This window comes from Balaenoptera ricei, chromosome 20, assembly GCF_028023285.1.
Source record: "Balaenoptera ricei isolate mBalRic1 chromosome 20, mBalRic1.hap2, whole genome shotgun sequence".
NCBI lineage: Eukaryota > Metazoa > Chordata > Mammalia > Artiodactyla > Balaenopteridae > Balaenoptera > Balaenoptera ricei.
The window spans coordinates 23,738,388-23,760,856 of record NC_082658.1 but is presented as its reverse complement, the minus strand read 5'-3'; the positions used below and the strand labels follow the sequence as shown (position 1 = coordinate 23,760,856).

At 46.9% G+C, this 22,469-nt stretch overlaps 2 protein-coding genes across 3 annotated transcripts; both read left to right on the top strand.

Moving 5' to 3' along the window:
* Positions 1–1,347: 1,347 nt before the first annotated feature.
* On the top strand, positions 1,348–15,695 carry NME1 (NME/NM23 nucleoside diphosphate kinase 1). 2 transcript variants are annotated; one of them, XM_059906713.1, is made up of 6 exons: positions 1,372–1,432; positions 3,644–3,721; positions 9,373–9,502; positions 12,563–12,664; positions 13,716–13,828; positions 14,319–15,695. In XM_059906713.1, exons 3-6 carry the CDS (start codon positions 9,377–9,379, stop codon positions 14,434–14,436), a joined length of 459 nt encoding a protein of 152 aa, XP_059762696.1. In that variant the 5' UTR covers positions 1,372–1,432; positions 3,644–3,721; positions 9,373–9,376; the 3' UTR covers positions 14,437–15,695. The 2 variants fall into 2 exon arrangements, with proteins under 2 accessions (XP_059762697.1, XP_059762696.1); XM_059906714.1 differs by lacking the exon at positions 3,644–3,721 and having other exon boundaries at positions 1,348–1,432.
* Positions 15,696–18,517: 2,822 nt separating this feature from the next.
* LOC132354720 (nucleoside diphosphate kinase B) lies at positions 18,518–22,388 on the top strand. Its single transcript, XM_059906712.1, has 5 exons — positions 18,518–18,626; positions 18,908–19,037; positions 19,993–20,094; positions 20,884–20,996; positions 22,132–22,388. The coding sequence occupies exons 2-5, from the start codon at positions 18,912–18,914 to the stop codon at positions 22,247–22,249; spliced, it is 459 nt and encodes a 152-aa protein (XP_059762695.1). The 5' UTR covers positions 18,518–18,626; positions 18,908–18,911; the 3' UTR covers positions 22,250–22,388.
* Positions 22,389–22,469: the final 81 nt, after the last annotated feature.

The following is a 22,469-nucleotide window of genomic DNA, read 5'->3' as shown; positions in this document are numbered from 1 at the left end:
ATAGGATGGATAAACAACAAGGTCCTATTGTATAGCACAAGGAACTATATTTAATATCCTGTGATAAACCATAATGGAAAAGAATATGAAAAAGAATATTTATATGTATAACTGAATCACTTTGCTGTACAGCAGAAATTAACACAACATTGTAAATCAACTATACATCAATAAAATTTTTAAAAAATTACTGCTAATCACACAAAAAAGCTGCATTGGATTAAAAAAAAATACGCTCATTGAAATTATTCCTTTGATACGCGTCTTAACTATCTAGGGCCAGTACCCTGTTTTCCTCCTGATTTCCCTTCAGTGTGCACCATTGGGGAGGCCACAGTGGCTGATGGCTTGATGTCAGGCAACAGTCTTTGTTTACTGACATGGCAGGCAACATTTTCTTTCTTTCTTTTTCTTGTCCACATAGTTTTACACTTACAAAACTATGATCCATTTGGAGTGAATTTTCATTTAAAGTGGGAGGTTTAGGTAGAGGTTTTTTTTCTTCTTCTTTTGCCTACGGATGTCCCATTGCTCCCGCACATTTGTTGAAAAGGCTCCTGATTCTGCTTTGTATCTTACCCTATCCATTCCTCCTACAGCAGTCAGAATGATTTTTTTAAAAAATGTGTATCAGATGATATGATGCCCTACTCAAAATCTTCCAATCGCTTCCCACCAAAACATAATCTTGCTGCTCTCCAACCGCAGTTTCTAGCGCTCAACGCCCACTATAATACTGGCCCTTGGGTAATCACCAGAGTTGCTCCCTCACTTCATGCAGGTCTATTCTACTGCCACCTCCTTTAACCTTTAGTTTACTGCTTCAATCTTCCTTCCGCCCTTGCCCTGCTTTTTCTTAACAGTATTTGCATACTATGATATATTTCATATTAATTTGCTCATTTATTTATTGTTTGTCCCCATTCCCAACCCCATAACCAGCTCCAACAAAGTTTACTGCTATACCCCAGACCCTGAAACAATGCCTGCCACACAGAAGGTACTCGATAAAAAATCTGCTTGACAGGCTGGAAAGAATGAGTAAATGTAAAACGAGGGCGACTGTCTACTTTTAGGTCAGGCGCTCCTTCAGACTCAATGAAAAGTGTGAGCGCCACCTCTCGGGAAGCCAATTTGCTCGAGAAAAAAGACAGTCACAGAATCTTAAGGAAAAAAAAAAAAGATGGCGGTAGCCAACCAGAAGAGCAGGAAAAAACAGTACCGGAAGTTGAACTTTGGAAATTGCTCCTTAGAATGACACCCGACTGTCAGGAGGAAGCGTAGGCGAGTGGTGTTCTGCAAAATGCGCCCTCCCGCAGCCGATCTGGGCAGAAGCGTTCCGCGCGGGCGGGTGCCGGGAACCACGAGGGGCGGGGTCGCGTTTCCGGTGCCGGTGGCAGCAGAAGGAGTTGAAGCCCAAGTAGCTGGATTGGTGAGAAGGGTTCGGGGTACTGAGAGGAAAGGGAGAGGAAGGGGATCCGGGGAGGGGGAGGTGAAGAGATCGGATGAGTTCCGCTCTGAGACGTGGCCAGGGTGATCGGGTGGGAGGGAAGCGCCGCCAGTCGACAGTTGCAAACCTGTCAGCTCACGTCCCACGCCACGTGGACTCACCTTTGTCCGTGGCTGCTTTTCCCATTAGTCCGCGACCGTAGGGGTTGTGCCTTATTTGTTTCTGTCTAGTGCAGTGCTGGGCTCTGAATGAATGACAGGTGTGTGTCAGGTGGATGTGGAGGATACTTACAGGGACTGTTTGTCGCTCTTTAGCTCCATTTTCTCCTGGGGAATCCATGCTTGTCTCCAGCTTCCACTGGGAGTTCTCCGCCAGTTCTTGTGCTTTGTCTCTTGTTCTTGGAGGTGTAGGGTGATTATCATTTAAGACATTTTCTTTGCTCTTATTGAGTGCTAGGCCCTGTGGCTAGGTACCAGGGACAGACACAGAAGTAATCCATCCGTGTATACAGGCAGCAGGCCAGTGGAGAGACAGATAAACAGAAAATTCAAACATATTGTTAAGGTGCTGAAATAAGAGGTAAGCTCAAGTACAGGAAGATGGAGCCAGGAGGTGGTGCTGTTATCCACAGAGGGATTGACTTTCAAGGTGAAGGGACTCCTTTCTCATCTTATGGAGACAGAGTAGGTCCTGAGCCCGATCTTTTTCTCTGTAAAAGGATCTCTGGAATAGATACTTTCTAGGCTTCCTTCCAGCATGATGTCGCATATCAGATATTACTCATGGCAATAGTTCTCCCTCAGTCCACCATTTACTGGTTAGTCAGAATATTCATTACATCTCATGATATAGCATAAGTTGCATAGCGTTGGGAAATCTGGATTTTGGTCCTCATTCGGGTGCTCTAGATCTGTTTCCTCATTTGTGAAAGAAGGGGATTGTAATGAAATAATCTGTAAAACCCCTTCTAGTTCTAATACCATGACTGTGGCAGTAGGTCAAACCATATTTTAGACTGCCCTGTACCAGACATCACTTTCACATTATCACTGTAGTGTCCCTCATCTGGATAATTGAGAGATAGTGTCTTTTTTTTTTTTTTTTTTTTTTTTTTACATCCCCTGCCTTAGTTCTGCCACAGTATTGGGTACACAGTAGATGCTTATGTTAGTTCAAAAACTGGCTCCTGTACACAGAAGGAAAGGAGAGACTGAAGAAAGGCAGACCACTCCAGATTGGTAGGTGACAGGTGTAATGAGCAACGGAGCTTGAGGCCTGTCTTGGGTGGTTGCAAGACAAATAGATCTCTGCTCTCGCCCACCAGAATTTTAAAAGTATACGTAGAGGCCTTAACTAGGTACAGTCACATGTTCAGTTCAGATGGTCTCAACAACACCTTACTCTCTCAAGGCTGTGTCCTTCGAACAGCCCCTACTGTGGGGATAGTAGGCAGAGTGTACATTCCAAGGACAGGGGTGGGGGTGAGGAGCCTCCAGTTTCTGGGTTCAGCTGGAGGGTCAGCTGATAGTTATGACCTCCTCCAGTCCTCCACCGCTTGTGACTGACTCTTACAGTCTCACCCCCTCTCCTTCTGCAGGGTCAGAAGTGTGCTTGACAGGTCAGCAAGGGGTTCTGCCGGCATGGCGGTGGCTCATTTGGCAGCTGTCTGACTGCAGTGGAGGCAGATGCCACAGCAACAATATAGAGGCACATCCAAGAGAAAACATGGATTAAGATGATTCCCAAAATAAGTAACAGTTTTCTCTATGAAGAGCCCCATAACCTGAACCACTGATTTCCTGCGTCCCCTTATGAGGCAGTAATAATGTCAAGGCTCTTCTGTTTTGGAGGACAGCTTTTCTCATGAAAGATATTTCAGTGATTGGTAAAGAAAGGCTTTGCAGGCTGTCATTTAAGGCTTGCTGGGTGAAGTTAGTAAGGGCTTCTCTGTATGCTATAATGTCCTCCAGGCCAATGGAGGGGACAAAGATGGTGGCTAAATGATTGTACCAGTAGAAAACGGAATGTGCCCATCTGGCCTGGAGGAGAGGGAGGTTGGTGGCTTTAGGAACTTGACCCGGTTGTACATACCATACATATTGGCCGGGGCAGGCAGCACTGTTAAGCGTGAGGAGGTGGACTGGGGGCAGGATATGCCAGACCAGAAACCCCACCTTCTCCCCTCTTTCAAAGGTGCGTGTTTCATTCCAGCTGTAGCACATTTCAACAGTCTGGCTTGCAGTAGGACAGCAGGATCCCAGTGGAGATTGAGTAAGTCTCCCTTACCCAGAGGTGTGAATTCACCCATCCCGGTGAGACATCCCATTGCAAATTCCAGTAGATAACTCCTTTCCCAGGTATGATGGGGCTTGGTGTTCTCAGCAGCACAGCCCATTGATCCACAGAGAAAGTTGGGGTGGTGGCTGTTTCCCAAGACTTCCTTACTTGTATGGCATTGGGTGTCTTGTCAGGGGTCCCCAGTCTGGTATTTGGGGCCGTAGGTTCTACTGGTTGATCATTCAAATGTATCAAAATCTGGGACAGTACTTTAGTCCACCTGGCCAAGGTGGTTTTACGTTTTAGTAATTTAATCTGCTGCTTTACTATTCCATTTTTCCTTTCTGCCAGTCCTCCTGCCTGTGGGTTATAGGGGAGATGGAACTTCCATTTGATGTCATATTCTTTTGCCCAGTCATGACCTTTGAAATATAACCCCCGATCACTGTCTATTCAACAAAGGTATCCATACATGGTCTTAGCTTCTCTAATCCCCTGATAGTGGCAGCCTGGTTTGTGAGGCAACAGGGGACAGCTTAGGTTGGGCTAGATGCAGTGTCCACACAAACCAGAGCATATTTAGAACCCTCACTAGGAGGGAGGGGGCCAGTATAATCAATTGGCCAATTTCACATCAGTTGGGAGCTCTGGTGGGTGGCCCCAGACTCCTTTGGCAGTTGCCTTGGGTGTTGTTTAGAACGCACAGGACATGCTATTACTGCATTAACTGAGTCACTGTATTTCAAAGGCAGTCCAGCATCCTTGGCAATATGTCATCCCCCTGGGCACTTCAGTGTTCCCTCTGCCTATGCACCTAAGGGTCAGTTGCTAGGACTCATTTCTGGCCTAGGGCATCAGCTTCCTGATTGCCAGAGGATGTCAGTGCCTTATGAGCCAGGGTGTGGAAGACAGTGAGGAGTGCCTCAGACTCTTGCAGGTGAACCCAAATGTCTTTTTACATATCCGGACCCCACAAGGCTTATTTATGATCATTCACCCCTTGTCTTTCCATTGTCTAAGCCATAGGGTCAATCCCTTTAGAACAGCCCAACTGTCAGTGCAAAGCATTAATGGCCAGGGCTCACCAACCCACTGGAGGCTGCAGTTTGTTCCTCTTTCCAGACATGTGTATACCAGGCATCAGTGGGAATTTCCCACACTCCCTCTCTACAGGCCGACACAGGAACAGGGCCAGGACATTTGGAGGATCTACATTCTCTACAGGGCCTAGGAGCACCCACATTTCTAGACAGCGGGCCGGTGGTAGGGTACTCCTCTGCTGCAAATAGACGTGTCGTTTAGTCAGTGTGGGGGGTTTGAGCCATGGCAGAGGTGGGTAGATGGAACATATTCTGAACAACCCCTTCAAAGGAAGGGAAGTTCTTACCATGATGTGCTGTTCCTTTGTGAGAGGCTGTACCCGGAGGAATGCTGTGTACACTGCTAGAAGCTGTTACTCTGCGGGGGTGTATTGGGTTTCTGCCCCCTTCCAGGGACCAAAAATCCTAGGGGTACTCTCTTTCTGTTGTCTCTCCCACAGTGCCCAACCCAGATCTTCTGGAGTCACAGACACATCTAACTCAAATGGTAGTCCGGCTTGGGAGATGCCCAGAACTTTAATTTGCTTCACTAATATTTTTGCCATCTGAAAGGCGGCTTGCTGCTCTAATCCCCAGTCCCACGTATGCCCTCTCATTACCAGGTGGTATAAGGGATGGAGGCACTGTGCCAGATGGGGAATAAAAGTCCTCCAAAACCCCCAAATTCCTACCAAGGCTTGCACCTCTTTCACATTCTTAGGGGTTGGGTAGGCTTGTACATTATCAATGACAACTTCTGGGACAACTTGAATCTTACCCAAACGAAGGATGGCCAGAAACTTTACTGTGGTGCCTGGGCCTTGAATTTTCTGTGGATTCACTGCCCATCCTCTCCCTCACAGATGTTCCAGCAAAGCCTGCAGAGTGTCCTGCAGCAGGGGCAAGTCTTCACATGTGAACATTATATCATCAATGTAATGGGCCCGTTTTACTGAAGTGGGGAAGGGGAACAGGCGCAGGTCTTGGGCTATCATCCCATGACATGTGGTGAGGCTGTGCAGGTAGCCGTGAGGAAGTCCTTGAAACGTCCATTACTGCCCCTCTCACATGAAGGCAAATTGATCTTAGGTATCAGAAACCTAGGCTTGTTGAAGTTTTTCCATAAAAGTCCTTGAATATGAAGCACTTTTTCAGGAACAGTTTTGCAAAACCATCAGAGTACGGCAATGACTGTAAATGAAAAAAGACTTTAAAATGGCCCTGGTTAAAGATCTGATGAGAGTTCGTTATAATACAGTTGACAAGGGAATTTGATTGTTTTTGTGACATACATTTTAAAATTATAACTAATAACATCATACCAGGACACATCAGATTTTTAGGAATTTCATACAAATATAGCCCAAAGAAAGTTTAACATCACTTCTTTTTTTTTTTACATTAATTAATTTATTTATTTATATTTCTTTTTGGCTGCGTTGGGTCTTCGTTGCTGCACACAGGCTCTCCCTAGTTGTGGCGAGCGGGGGCCACCCTACCGTACAGTGAACGAGTCTCTCACTGTGGTGGCCCCTCCCGTTGCAGAGCACAGGCTCCAGGTGCGCAGGCCTCAGCAGTCGTGGCACGCAGGCTCAGCAGTTGTGGCTCACGGGCTCTAGATCGCAGGCTCCGTAGTTGTGGTGCACAGGCCCAGCCGCTCCGCAGCATGTGGGATCCTCCTGGACTAGGGCTCGAACCCGTGTGCCTTGCATTGGCAGGCGGACTCCCAACCACTGCGCCACCAGGGAAGTCCCTAACATCACTTCTTATTTGACAGTGTTTCCCATATAATTTAATATATCAAATAGGCTAATTAGTTTAACCTATTTTATAAGGAAAGAGAATACGTCTTTTGAGATGTTCCAGGGGCCCTCTGGAAAATCCCAAAGTTAGTTCTAGGTCAGCATAACTTTATTTAGAATTAGATTTTGGGGGAGCTTGTCAAAAATACCAAAAGGTTTTAAAACACTAGATTAAATAGGATCTTAGCTCACTGTGAAACAATACTTAGTTATCTATTTAACTTAAGTGACAAAGACTCCAAAGGCAAATACAGAAAGTTACATAATTATAAAAAAAACTTAGCTCTTTTAATAGAGAAGACTCAGTTTTCTTAAGTAATTGAAGATGTGATAAAGACAACATGAAGCACAAGAAATTATTTGGATAAAACCACAGAATCTTTTTTTCTGGGCAGGTTACTCAAAAGGTAAAGAAAAACCTCTTACAGTCCCATAAGGAACAGACCAATAGTCCAACAAAACTTTGTCCTTTGAGCAGATGAAAGAAAATTGTTTCAGCTTTATATAAGTACACTATTGATATCAAAGCTTATTTTTCTTTAGGCCAACTAAATAGAGCTCTTTTACAAATTAATTTTGACAACACTCTCTGGAGAAAGAAAAACATCACCTATATATAACAAATCCATAGACATACGAACATACTGACAGACACAGAGAATCCATAGCTTTCTCTCTAGAACTTTAGCCATGAATCAAGTATCCACTCACATGGCTGAAGCCTTTTACTAATATTTGTGGAGAAGATTTTTAAAATTTGGGAATTCCCTGGTGGTCCAGTAGTTAGGACTCCACGCTTCCACTGCAGGGGGAATGGGTTTGATCCCTGGTTGGGGAACTAAGATCCCTCAAGCCGCGCAGCATGGCCAAAAAAAAAAAAAATTTGTACTTGCCCTTGATGAATAATCTTAGGGAAACTGTGGACTAGATTTTGTGTGGGGGTGCTCCTATAGCAGTCTGTGTTTTCACCACTGCCCCCCCCCTTTTTCTTTGGTCTGTGGGCAGTGTTTTAGTTATTTCCTGTGGTGTTTACATTTCAAAGACATGGTAAGATTTATAACTTCAAGGAACAGAGAAAGAATGCAAGTTTTCTCTTAAGAGTTTTGGGGTGTATTTCTCTATTATCAGAAGTCTAGGGTAATTACTATTTAAAGTTTTTCTTGGGGGCTTCCCTGGTGGCGCAGTGGTTAAGAATCCGCCTGCCAATGCAGGGGACACAGGTTCAAGCCCTGGTCCAGGAAGATCCCACATGCCGCGGAGCAACTAAGCCTGTGCGCCACAACTATTGAGCCTGCGCTCTAGAGCCCGTGAGCCACAACTACTGAGCCCGTGTGCCACAACTACGGAAGCCCGCGTGCCTAGAGCCTGTGCTCTGCAACAAGAGAAGCCACCGCAATGAGAAACCCGTGCACCACAACAAAGAGTAGCCCCCACTCGCTGTAACTAGAGAAAGCCTGCGCGCAGCAACTAAGACCCAATGCAACCAAAAATAAATAAATAAAAATAAAATTTAAAAAAAATTGTTAAGTTTTTCTTTGTATTAGGCGTTGGACAGCATGGGGCGCTTCATCTGTTTCATTGTCAGTCACCACAACAGCCTCCCCTTTGTGCTCCTCACTTTCCCAGGGATTCTGTCTCTTAGCGTCCTAATCAGGCTTTGTCACAGCACTTGGACATTAATCTGCAGCAGCTTGTGCTCTCCTAGCTTTGCCATATGACAAGCTAAGATCTCCAACTTACAATCCTGCTCTCTCATCTTGTCTGCCAGCCCCAAAGCTGGCAGAGCAGTGGACACCTGCACGTTCTTCTCTAACTTCAGCTCTTCTTCCAACTGTCTAACTCGAGCTTCAGCCTCTAGTTGTGCATCTGTGGCCAGTGGCCTGCCCTCAGTAGAGGCCAGCCCACTGTGGCAGCCATTCGTTTCCCTTCTTTGCTGCTCTGTGTAGTTTCTCTAACAAATGCACTAAAGCAGCCGGTGTTCTTGGGGCATCCTTGTTTTCACGTGGTGGTCCACAAGTATCAAACATACAGGCCACCCTCCCCACATAGAGGTCGATGTTCAGCTTGGAATTTCCCCCAGGGATGCCTCTTTCCCAAGGCACATCTCTTCAGTCTCCTGGCTGGCTCACAAATTGTTAGTCCACACACTGGCCCCTGTACAGAGAGGACCAGGAGAGACCAAAGAGGTAGACGACTCCAGGTGGGAAGGTAGCAGTTTTAATAAGTAAGGGAACATACATATGAGGCTTGTCTTGGCTGGCTGCATTGTACCCACCCACCAGAATCTTAAAGTTTATATAGTTTATATAGTTTCTATAAACTTATATAGTTTAACTGGGTTCAGTCACATGTTCAGTCCAGATGGTCTCAACAACACCTTACTCTCTCAAGGCTGTGTCCTTGTAACGGCTCCTACTGTGGGAACAGTGTACAGAGTGTATATTCCAGGGACAGGAAAGGGGTGAGGAGCCTCCGATTGCCTGAGTCCAGATCGAGGGTGAACTGGCGGTCATGTCCTCTTGACATGACTTAATAGAAGCTTATTAAATCAAATGAAATAGAAATTATAGGCCCTGCTTTTGGACCCTTCCCCACTCTGGGATATTAGTTCATAGATGAGGGGACTGAGGAGGAATTAGGTTTTACTAGAGAGTCCTGGAGTTGCAGATTTAAACCAGCTTTATGGAGGTAATCCTCTTGAGAACAATAATGATGTAGGCAGGATATTCATTATTGTTTCATTCCTCCACCTGTCTATCCCCAGGACCATGGCCAATAGCGAGCGCACCTTCATTGCCATCAAGCCTGATGGAGTCCAGCGTGGCCTTGTGGGAGAGATCATCAAGCGTTTTGAGCAGAAGGGATTCCGCCTTGTTGCCATGAAATTCATGCAGGTAAGTGGACTTCATTCTTGCTATTTCTATTATTTCATAGAAATAGGAGAACGTCGTATGTCAGCCTCTCTGTTTCTCCCTTCAGCTTGTTTTAGACGTCTCCATTTAGGGTGAACACAAATGTCCTAAAACCCGGAAACGCCTCAGTGGCAGCTCCGCTGAGTCTTGGAGCAAAAAAGTTATTTGCGACTTTCAGAAGTAGCCTCCCTTTTCTCTTGGCAATGCAGGGTTCCACGTATTACTGCAGCACTGTGATTTCTGACTCAAAGCCTTGGGCATGTTTGAGCTCCTGTTCATGAGCTTCCTGAGCAGATAATTTTAGAGACCACCCCCCCTCTCCTCCCCACTGTCCCCACCATTTGAGGCAGGTTGTTTTTCAGCAAGGAAGTCTTTCTATCATTGTTTAACACCTGCCTACTGTCTAGCATATATTAGGTGCCATCAGGGCATGTAGGGGAAAGTTGTGATTTTGCCCTTGGGGCGGCCCACCTGAAACAGCAGAGGGCAGACACACTTGCAAGATACCTACAAAACAATATTTCAAAAAATGCAAAGGATTGATTGACCAAGAACCCGTCTTCAAACAGACCTGGGAAATAAGAATTTAAATTCTCAAAGCAAATACATTAGGGGATCATCTTTTTTTCCTATTAAGAGTCAACTTTAATGAATGAATCAGAAAAAAAAGAGGGGGGGTCATGCAGCTTGTGGGATCTTAGTTCCCTGACCAGGGATCGAACCTGGGCCCTGGCAGTAAAAGTGCCAAGTTCTAACCACTGGGTCGCCAGGGAATTTTAAATTTAGTTTGATTTGCATTTTAGTTCCTGTGTGATGTTTTAGAAAAACTGTGTTAATATAAAATGGAGAAGACTGATGTTAATGCTGAGGGGAGAGTGTGATAGAATGATTAGAGCCAGGTATTGGACAAGCAGTGCTTTCCAGAGAGTGTATATTAAATTAGGTTTTTTTTTTTAAATACAACTTTATTGGAGTATAATTGCTTCACAATACCGTGTTAGTTTCTGTTGCACAACAAAGTGAATCAGCCATACGCATACACATGTCCCCATATCCCCTCCCTCTTGAGCCTCCCTCCCATCCTCCCTATGCCACCCCTCTAGGTCATCGCAAAGCACTAAGCCTATCTCCCTGTGCTATGCTGCTGCTTCCCACCAGCCAACTATTTTACATTCGGTACTGTATACATGTCAATGCTATTCTCACTTCGTCCCAGCTTCGACCTCCCACCCCATGTCATCAGGTCCATTCTCTATGTCTACCTCTTTATTCCTGCCTTGCAACTAGGTTCATCAGTTTTGAAGATAAAGTGAAATCAAAGTATTGTTGATCGGATATTTACCACGTGCTGGGCACATGTGTTTTTTCATCTAGTTCTCGTGACAACCCAGAGAGGTACTTATTCCTTTTCCCGTGGTTGTTAGTGATAGGAAGCTGAGGCTTGGAGAAGTTAAGTAACGTGTGGTTATCCAGTCAGTGATGCAGCTGGTTAAGTAATGTGTGGTTATCCAGTCAGTGATGCAGCTGGGATTTTAACCCAGGTCTCTCTGACCCCTAAGTGCATACATTTTGTCCTTTACACTGAGTTTCCTATCACGGGCATGGACTTGGTGAAGAATGGGAGGAGGGGTAGCTGCCATGAGCCTACAGGGTTATTTATTTATTTAAAATTTTTTTCTTTTTTTAAAAAATAGATTTAATTAATTAATTAATTAATTATTTTGGCGGCATTGGGTCTTCATTGCTGTGCGCGGGCTTTCTCTAGTTGCCGCGAGCGGGAGCTCCTCTTTGTTGCGGTGAGCGGGCTTCTCATTGCGGTGGCCTCTCTTGTTGCGGAGCACAGGCTCTAGGTGCACAGGCTTCAGTAGTTGTGGCGCACGGGCTTAGTTGCTCCGCGGCATGTGGGATCTTCCTGGACCGGGGCTCGAACCCGTGTCCCCTGAATTGGCAGGCGGGCTCGTAACCACTACTCCACCAGGGAAGCCCCTACAGGGTTATTTAAATGTGGAGGAAGGTGAGGGAAGACTTGAGCCCCCTCCCCACTTGCCCCCCCCCCCGAAAAAAAACCCCTGTGACCTGTTTTGCAGAGTAAAGATAATCAGAACCAATTAATACAATTGAAAGAGTGTTCTGGTAAGGGAAGGTAATCAGTGTGTTAGGAGACTACCACTACAAGTTTTCCATTTGGATTGAAAGGGATAGGTCAGGGTGAACACTAACACGGAGTGATGACGTGGTTGTGTAATTTTACTTTGGCAAGTGACAGTCAACTGGGGGCTGAATGATAGGATGTTCAGGATGTGCTTTTCAGCAGCAAATCCCCACATTTGTGTGTATCACTGAAGTGTGCAGTATGCTGTATGATGCAGTACCACAGAACTGGGAAAGCTAAGGGTCCTCATTAGACCCTTAAAAGCTTGTATATGGTGGGGAAGAGGGAACACAGCTGAGTCGAGTTGGCATTGCTAAGCAGATCGTTTGCTCTCTACCTAACTTGATTTGTTCCCAGATACCAGCCTTGCAATGTGAAAGATTCTAATTCATTCTTCAGTAAAATTACTTATTGCTAGATGTCATGTACTTTTGGGTGGTTTGCAAATACCTGTGGTAATTGCATGGTCACCACACTGGGCCTTTATTCTCTGAATAAATATGAAGAGAAATGGCCTGGTTCAGTTTGCTTCTCATCCAATGCTGAGACCACCTCCCTGTACCATTTTAGTTGAGGCTTGCTTGGAAGTAGAAATTTATTGTATTGTCAGTTTTCCTGTGTAAAATACCATGGCTGGATTCAATTCTAATGTTCCGTAATTTTATGCTGATCAGTCAAGGACAGTAGGGGGAAAATTGGTACAAAGCTGAAGCACTTTTAGTCCCTGTCACTTCTTCCCTTTGGTAAAGTCAAGAGTGAATTGGGTTATAATAGAACAAGTGAGCTGAGAGCTCACGTTTTAAACAGCAGGATGGGTAAGTGGGAAATAACTAAATTGCTGGTTCTTAGATAGTTTTGGGATCAATTCTCTTCTCTGTCTTGTGGGATAGGCTTCTGAAGACCTTCTCAAGGAGCACTATATTGACCTGAAGGACCGTCCATTCTTTGCTGGCCTGGTGAAATACATGCACTCAGGGCCAGTGGTTGCCATGGTGAGTGTAACATGTGTGGGATGTTGATGTGAATGACTCAGTTGGGAGTGAAGAGTGAATATTGTGATTCTTGCTTCTAATGCCAGGTCCTCATTGATGCAGAGGATTCTGAGGCTAGGGCATTGGACACTTAGGGTATGAGTCAGCTCTCTGGCTCACCAAAGACAAAATACATTTGCTTGCTGAACTGAAGACTCACATCTGGGAGAAATCAGGAGAGATATGCCTGATTGTAAGCTCCTGGAGGTGAGGGAGACTGTCTTGTTTATTGCAGTGATTCTTCTCTTAGTATGTATTGGTTGTCATCTTTGTGCCAGGCTCTTTCAGACACTGGGGATACAATCATGAATGAGACAAAATAGGTAACTGTTTTCATAGCTTTCCTTGCCTACGTATCCTGAAAAGCGAGGATGGGCAGATAGTAAAGAAACCAAAAAACATATATATATCAGCTAATGATTAGTGATATGCACAGAAATGAAATAGGATTATGTGATAACAAGTGAGCGCTTTAGACTGGGTGGTCAAGAAACGTGATTTTCAAGCTGAGATCTGGATGAGAAGGAGCCGGCCATGTACAAATTCACAGTGAAGGGCATTCTCAACCATGAAAATAGCATGTGCAAAGGACCTGGGGTGGGGGACTTTTTGAGGTACAGAAAGACGCTTGGAGTAACTGAAGCCTGGTGGGTGAAAGGGAAGGTTTTGGATGAGATTAATTCATAGGCACAGGCAGAGGCCAGATTATGTAGGGCTGTCTCGGCCCTGTACTTCCTGAGTGCTGGGAAGCTGTGGGAGGTTTCTACACTTGGTTTTTAGAAAGGCCACTCTGTGTCAAGAATGGATTGTAGAAAGGCAAGAGGAGGGCAGGGAGACCAATATTCCCAGTGCTGGAACACTTAGATGCCCCATAAATATTTGTTCAATGAATGAATGTCATTTTAAGGGGGGGGGGCTTTTTCTTTTTCTTTTTTTTTTGGAATAAATAGTTTTCAGATTTTCTGCTGAGACTGGTTTTCTTCCTTGACCATATCTTCTTTTGTCCTTGGAGGTCTGGGAGGGGCTGAATATTGTGAAGACAGGTCGAGTGATGCTTGGGGAGACCAACCCTGCAGACTCCAAGCCTGGGACCATCCGTGGGGACTTCTGCATCCAAGTTGGCAGGTGAGAGTCGGTGCATTTTACTCTTTTCTAAAATCCAAGTTAGGTGCCACAAGAATTTGGGTTTCTGAAGCTGAGGGTAGACATGATACCATATACAGAGCAATTTGTAATCAGCGTTTATTGTTTTCCTCCTTCTTAATTGGTGTTTGGCTTTGCAGGCCCTCTGCCTTTGATCATCAACATCACTATGGTTGTGCCTTTGTTGTGAGAGTAGAACCTGGTACAATGCGCTTTGCTGGCCAGAGTCCTTCCTGAGGCTCCCACTGCTTGCATCAGTGTTGCTAGGAGGGCTGGATGTGGAGAGGGCATTCTTTATCCTTACATTAATGGCAGTCATGGGTTTTTTCTTTTGACATGGAATAATGTACATGGAGCTTTGGATTTTTCTGCTCTGGTGGCTGTAGGCTTTCTGGCAATGGAAATGAGGGGAGCTTCTGGGCAGTTTAATCCTTCTGACCTTGGTAATGTGGCCATCTCTTTTCCCATCCAGGAACATTATCCATGGCAGTGATTCTGTGGAGAGTGCAGAGAAGGAGATTGCCTTGTGGTTTCACCCTGAGGAACTGGTGAATTACAAGAGCTGTGCTCAGAACTGGATCTACGAGTGACATGGAAGCAGACCACAGTGCTTGTCCCACCCCAGTTCCCCTCCCTGTCATGGGCAGGGGCCAGGTCATAGCAAATCTAGTTATTTCTGAGAACTTGCTTTTCATCTGGAGGGAGGCTCTTGGAGCTGTGGGTGCTCCCTGTACAGTGTTATGTGCTGTCTATCATCAGATGGAAATGTTTCATCTCAAGGAAGGAGTCATTGAGTAAGGTACTTTGTATTGTTGTATTGCTTTGTATTCTTTTTTCTTTTTCATGTATTCTGGCTAACCTAAGCTAATAGAGAGTGTAAATACTATATAAATTATATTGGCCTGAGAGATCACACATACACACACATTCTTTGCCTGTCCCTCTCTTCCCCCTGCATTCCACCCACTCTTGGCATTGAGCCAGTCAACAGCTATCTGTCAGGGATCTGCTAGGTTGCCAAGACTGTCCTATGCATCGAAGATTCCCTGGAAATAAAAGATACCCTTCCTGCTCTTGAGAAGCTCTCAGGGATTCAGTGGTTGGGGGAGTGTGAGAAGTTGTAACTACTCCAAAGCAAAAAAGCTATGTGGATAGTGGGCCTGGATTTCTGGGATGACCTCAAAAGAAGCAGAAGATATCTTGTAAGTAGTTTTGATTTGTTAGGATATTGATTTGGTTGCTTTAATAGAGACAAGATGGAAATTTACTTATCATTTACTTAAAAGTTCAAACTGGAGATCTGATGTAGATCACTGTGACTATAGTTAACAATACTGTACTATATATTTGAAATTTGCTAAGAGGGTAGATCTGTGTTCTCATCACAAGAGAGAGAGAGAGAGAGAGAGAGGGAGGGGAAGGGAGGGAGGGAAGGAAGGAAGGAAGAGAGAGAAAGAAAGGTAGATAGAAAGAAGGAAAGGAAATGGTAACTGTAGGAAGCCATTGTTATGTTAATTAGCTTGATTGTATTAGCTTGCAGCTAGATACAGCCACAGGACTAAGTTCTGGCCAAAGAGACACGAAAAAGTGAAGGTGGTAAATTCAAGGTTGTACCCTGAAAAGGAAGGGATAATCATACTTCCCTTCCCAACTTGCTGGAAGGCGGATATAGGGGTGGTAACCATCTTGGATTGGTTGGAGGGAACTGAATCTCTGGACCATCTCAAGGATCAGAGCCTTACCACCATCACCACTTCTATGTACCGTACGTACCTGCCTAGATGTTTTTCACCCAGTTTTAATGAGATGTAATTGACAAATAAAATTGTAAGATATTTAAAATATACAACATGATGATTTGCTATAAGTATACATTGTGAAAGGATTTCTCCCATGGGGGGCCACCTTTTGTTCGGGCAGCTGAGGAATAGATGCATTTCTGTTTCATACAAAGAATGGGGAGTGAAATAGAGTACCAGGACTTTGGGGGAATGAATATGTGTGTAGCGAGGCAGGAGGGTCATGAAACTGCACAGCTCATCTCAGGACTTAATGAAGCTCAGGTTCTTTATGTCTTGGCACAGAAGGAATTCAGCAAGAGACAGAGTGATAGGTAAGAAGTATATTTATTAATATAGGACACTTGGGAAGGATGCAAGTGGGCAGGCAAGAGGGCTCTTCCCTGAGAACTAAGTGGGCTATGTTTTTATAATCAAAGGAAAAGTGGGGAGGGGAGAAGACCACCTTCTTCCTCTTCCTTTGTAAAGATGTTGCAGGAAAATGGGGTGCGAGAGAATGGTCATGTCCCAGGTCTTGGGCGAGTTCCTGGGACAGGCTGCTAGGTGAGGGTACTTGGCTTTGCGCAGGAAAGAATTCAAGAGCAAGCCATAGTGAAGTGAAAGAGGTTGACTGAGAGAGATACACATTCTGTTACTGAACTTGTGTTCGTGTGCCTGATGCACAGTGAGGCCGGACAATTCCTAAATGTTGGAGTTTGGAGCAGAGAAAGGCTTATTGCAGGGCCATGCAAGGAGACGGGTGGCTCATGCCCCTGAAACCCCCAACTCCCCAAAGGGTTTCAGCAAAGCATTTTTAAAGGCCATGTTGGTGGGGGTGGGGGTGGGGGGAGGGGGGTGGGGAGAGGGGGTGGGAGGGGGTGTGTGTGTCACAGGGTATGTGATCAGCTTGTGCACAGTTCTCTAGTTGGTTGATGGTGAAGTAACAGGGTGGTGTCCCAGGGGTTAACATAATCAGTCCTTAGGCTCCAGGAGGCCTGGGGGCTATGTGTTCATGGTCATCAAATAGTTAATATCTTCCATTTGGTGGGGGTTTTCACATCTGTAAAACAACTCAGGAAATGTGCATCAGGTACTATTATCTGGGTACTTCAGAGAGGAGCTAGAGCAGAGGATATGGGGGAAGGGTCTGCCCCAGAAGGCCCCACAGGGTCCTGCTCGGTTACAATTCCATAGACAGAATGCAGTCTGTGTCAGAAGGCAGAGCAGGCCTGAGGTGCAGGGGTGGTTAGTTTTCATGGGCTGGGTAATTCCATAGGCTAACGAGTGGGAGGAATATTCTAACTACCTTGGAGAAGGCTCAGGGGTTTCCAGGATTTGGGCCACCGCCCACTCTTTGGCCTTTATGGTTGGCCTTGGAACTGTTATGGTGCCAGTGGCTGTGTCATTTAGCAGGCTGATGTAGTACAGTGAGCGTATAATGAGGCGCAAGTTCTACTGGAAGTTGAATCTTCCACCATCTTGGGCCTAGTCGGTTCTAAGCAGTTCTTGTTGTATCCAGTTTTTCTCAAGGGCTGTGTCATTCTTTAAGGATTGTGTCCTGCCCCCTTCCCTCTTCATTTATACCTTCCCCGGTTAAGGACAGTCTTCCCAGGAAGGAAAGGAGAGGTGAAAGGCAGAGGGCTGCTGTTGGCTGTACCGCAAGGTAGTGACCAGACCAAGGGGCAAACAGCTCTGCGGAGAAATATCCAGTGAAATTCCCACTCTTTCCCACAATTGACATTTGCTAACCCTGAAAAGGAAGCCCAAATAAAAGTGTACTGCAGATTGAGGCCCAAGGGAACACTGGGTGTCCTTGCTCCAGAATGAAGACTGCTAGTGTACTGTGGTTTAATGCTCTGCAACTAGAAGTTTGGAAAGCCAGCAAGGTGTAATAGAGGCCTGGACTGTCACAGCATCTAACACAGGTTATCAGTGCAATGCCAGGACCACTAGGGTGATGACACATGATTCCCGTAGTCAGCTCACCGCCCTGAGGAGAGAGACACTGGGTCTCTGCCCATCTCAGGCTGTAAGCACTGCTGGAGGGGTGGGGGTGGGGGTGAGTGTACACTTACTGAGAGGAGGGGCTTGCTGGCTCCTCCAGGGAAGCAGGGTACCACCAAAGGGTGGCTAGTGGTTTGTCAGGCAGAGAAGAGATAGGGATTGTCTGCAAATGTATGACAGGCCTGATTTCTATGAGAGAATCTAGAATTTTGTCAAGGGTGTGTCTCAGGCTGAACTGGCCACACAATGATGCTGGGGGCAGAGATCATCATCTCAGGGTGGGAACAGGGCAGCTTAATTGGGCTGGGAAGGTGGGTGGGGAGACAGGCAGGAGGGAGCAGGGCATGGGGTATTTTGCTAAATTAGCCTTGGATGCCATCCTCCAGGCAGGGGGAGTCATCAAAGCAGGGCCGAGGGTCAGATGGTGTTTGAGGAGGGTGCTGAGGGAGGCTCCTTGCGGGGAGAAATGAGGTTGACGCGCATTGGGAGGCCGCCAGTTCGGCCTAGGAGGGAGGTGGAGGGCTTGAAGCAGGGCTCAAGCAGAGCGGAGGGAAGGGGAAACTGGATTTCACAGGTAGGATAAGGACTTGTGCTAGACGGGGAGGAGAGAAAGCAGCTCTGGGCGCTCGGTGAATGGGGAAAAGCAGATGGTACTGGCCGGGGTACTGACTCACGACCAGGAGAGGTTTGCGTGCGCGCGTGTGAGGAGGTACTGAAGACAGGAGTTGGATTGAACGCGCGCAGTTCTACTTCTGGCACATCCAGGTGGGGTAGAAATCACTTCCTGCCCCTGGAGCCCTCGCTGCCTCATTCTGCAAACCCGGGGCGTGGACAGAGTCGTCCGGAAGCGTCCGGCCTCGCGGGTTGGGCGGTGGGCCGTCGTGGGTGTGGCCACCGCCGGCCCCGCCTCCGCGGGCTCCCTGCGGCGGTGGTCGCTCAGCTCTCGGCTCGGATCTCGGCTCAAGCCCGCATCGCCGCACGCGCCCGCCTGCTTACCGGTAAGCCGGCGGCCCAGATCCCTTCCCGCCCTCGGGCCCCCTCGGTCCCGCAGGCCGGGCGCTCCCCCGGGACCCCTGCCGAGTGTCCTCCGCGGGCACCCGGGGACGGCTGAGGGGCGGCGTCCCGGCGCGGGCAGGGCTGAGGCGTCCCGCAGGCCACGTGTCCCCGCCGTAGCGGCGGGCGGGCGCGGGAGCCACGTGGCCTCCGGGCCGGGGTCCGGGCCCCCTCGCGGCCTGTGTGAACGCGGCCGCGACGCCCTGACCGCACCTGCCGCCCGCAGGACCATGGCCCACGCGGAGCGCACCTTCATCGCCATCAAGCCCGACGGCGTGCAGCGCGGCCTGATGGGCGAGATCATCAAGCGCTTCGAGCAGAAGGGATTCCGCCTTGTGGCCATGAAGTTCCTTCAGGTGACGCGCCCCGCTCCCCTACCCCCGCGGCGGCGAGGTCGCGGGTGGTTTTCCTTCCCCGCAGCGCCGATCCGCGTGTCTTTTCCTAGTCGGAGTCCCCCTTGGCTGATTTCGGACCCGCGAATACCCCATTGCTTTGGGCCTCCAACCCCCACCCCCCCCAACCCAGGGCGCCACGGGCCCGCTTGACCCTTCCCCGAGGCCCGGGGGGGACAGACGCCCTTGGAAGGTTAAGCGGAGGTGACGTGACTCAGGCTCCGGGGCTGCTTCCTTCCCGCGGCTGCGACGGGCAGTGGGCCGCAGGGGGGCAGCAGGGAGTGGAGGAGGTCTGCGCCCCGGGCCCACGCAGGTCCACCCAGGCACAGGATGGAGGCTGGAATCCTTTTGTGCTTCAGCTTGCAACTCTGAGATGATTGAGGTCTTAGGTGGGGTGTGCCTTACTCTGCCCTTTCTCTGCAGGCTCCCTTTGGCATAGGGCAGTAACTTTATCTTCCACATTAAATTTGGGGTACAGATCTGGACCTTAGGGGATAAGTACCTAAGAACTGAAATTTAAACCAAGCTTTCTCAGTTAACGTCTGAAATGTTTAAAAGGGCATTGGGAATGGGCCAGAGGGTTTGATATGACCTCTGTCTGGCATATTTCCTTTGATTGCAGCCAACACTTAACTCCCTAACCACCTCTTTCTAAGGATTATAACATCCGTCAGGTCATTGACATGAGGGTGTCTTCATGATCAGAACAATCTTTCCGCTAAGATAGCATCAGTTTCATGGTTTGGATGGGTTTTTTTTTTTTTTTTTTTTAAATACACACGTTATGAATGTGAGCTAAAATACACACCCAGACTTTTAGAGAACCTACCATGTTACTGGCGGGGGGGCGGGCGGGTTCTGAGGATGGGATAGAGCCGTATTTGAGCCTTTCTAATTGGTACCTCCTCTTCAATGCCAGGCCTCTGAGGAACTCCTGAAGCAGCACTACATTGACCTGAAAGACCGCCCATTCTTCCCAGGGCTGGTGAAGTACATGAACTCAGGGCCGATTGTGGCCATGGTACGTGCTTGTGGTGGAGGAGAGGGAACCAAGGAAAGTAATGGCTTATAGGTAACTGAGTTTGCTCAGTGTCTTCATGTTCCTTTTTAGACATCTTCCGCAGATACTCCAAATTCCTTGTTTTACAAAGGCAGCCTGCTGGAGTGAGTTAGTTTACAGAGCAACTGGGAACTTGGGAGGAAAAAGGAAGCGAGAATCAGAACTTAAAAAGAGTTCTCTGTGATCCTGTGCTAGAAATGAACTGGTCTATTTCTTCCTGTGGCATTAATGTCCAATTGGAAATGAAGTGAATAGAGGTAGAGGGTATAATAGGGAGTTAATAAAATTGTTGGGAAAGAAGCCCTACTTCCTGTTCCCTGAGGGTGACCTTTTCTTCTTTCTGCTTTTCCCTGGAATACATTTTCCCCTTCCATGTCAGTCTTTGCCATGTCTTGCTCTAACAGTCTTCTGCGGTGCCCTTCCCACTGATCCTGTTCCAGTCTGGTCACTTTTCTTTACCCTTTCACCACTATTTTTTTAGAGTTTGTGGCTGCATAAGGATTCTTCAGTCTTGTTAATCTGTGTCTCAGCCAGAGTGGGAAGCCCCCAAGTTGGGCAGACTTTTTCTCTGTATCCTAGCAATACACTTGGGATGGAGTATTTTATATAGACCCCTACTACTACTGGGGTTGGCTGATAATCATGTCACTGATTGGTCTTACTGATATGTGCTGTTAGGTAGGGGTAAATGTTTGTTTTTAATGGTCCTGAATGGCAGAACTGATGAAATTCCTTTTCCCTACTGTCAAGGTCTGGGAGGGCCTGAATGTAGTGAAGACAGGGAGAGTGATGCTTGGGGAGACCAACCCAGCGGATTCTAAGCCGGGCACCATTCGTGGCGACTTCTGCATTCAAGTTGGCAGGTAAGCTCCAAGGGACACTAATGACTTTTCCTCAAAGCCACTTAACTTGGGTTTAAAACAAACATTTTTGGCATATTCCAATTTTAGAAAAATTTGAACATTTAAATTAGGTGGTAATTATCACTGGATGAACGCGCTTTTTTTTTTAACATCTTTATTGAAGTATAATTGCTTTGAACGCTTTCTTAAATGGTTACTTCTCTAGGCTACTTAAAATTTTAGCCAAGGCATTGCACAAGGGAGCTGCCTGTGGTAGGTCCTTCGTGATAGCAGAAAGCACGGAGAGTGGGGCAAGGAAGGGGTCTAGCCTTGGCTCTGCCCTTTGTATCCAAGGGTGTGTCACTTTTAGCCTTTTTGGTTCGCTCACTCATCAGAATCTCTACAAAAATTTTTATAGTTATGAGACTCAAATGGAATAAAGGGATTGTCAATAAGCGTGAATGTTTTTTTTTGTTTGTTTTGTTTGTTTATTTATTTTTGGCTGTGTTTGGGTCTTTGTTTCTGTGTGAGGGCTTTCTCAAGTTGCGGCGAGCGGGGGCCACTCTTCATCGCGGTGTGCGGGCCTCTCACTATCGCAGCCTCTCTTGTTGCGGAGCACAGGCTCCAGACGCGCAGGCTCAGTAATTGTGGCTCACGAGCCCAGTTGCTCCGCGGCATGTGGGATCCTCCCAGACCAGGGCTCGAACCTGTGTGCCCTGCACTGGCAGGCAGATTCTCAACCACTGCGCCACCAGGGAAGCCCCAAGCGTGAATGTTTTGATTGGACTTTGCAAATTAGTGTTGTAAGAAAATACAGCAGAAATGGCCGTGATAATGAATACGTCACATCTAGTTTGGGTTTTGGTCTGGGTATTCCTGTATTTTTCAAAATTTGAGAAGTAATGTTTTGTGGCAATCTTGGGTACAAGCACTGTTTTGAAAATTTAGAAGCATAATAAAGTTGAACCAAGTGATGCTTTTGGATTAAGTACTTCTATAGTTTTATAGTTGCTTTTAAGAGGAGATACTTGGGGGTGGTCAGCTGCTTCAAGGAGCAACTGGCTGAAAAGGTCTTCAGTGACTGTCCTTTGCTTTATCCATTAAACAGACTTTTGTACTTTAAAATGTGGTAACTAGAAATTGTTCTCCTTCTTAGGAACATCATTCATGGCAGTGATTCAGTAAAAAGTGCTGAGAAAGAAATCAGCCTGTGGTTTAAGCCTGAAGAACTGGTTGAGTACAAGTCTTGTGCTTTTGACTGGATATATGAATAAGAGGTGGACGGAGCATCAGTCCCCTCTGGCACCACCTGATGTGTCCCTGGGCACAGCTCTTCATTCCACTAACTTGGAAGCAGTAGGATGGATGTTTCTTTCCTAAAGTATATCTACCAATAAAGCCTTTGAAAACGGGGTGCAGCCTCTGGTGATTGATTACTGGTTACTAAGCTGGAAGACGTGACTTGGTTCCCTGGCTATCGTAGTGTTATCCAGA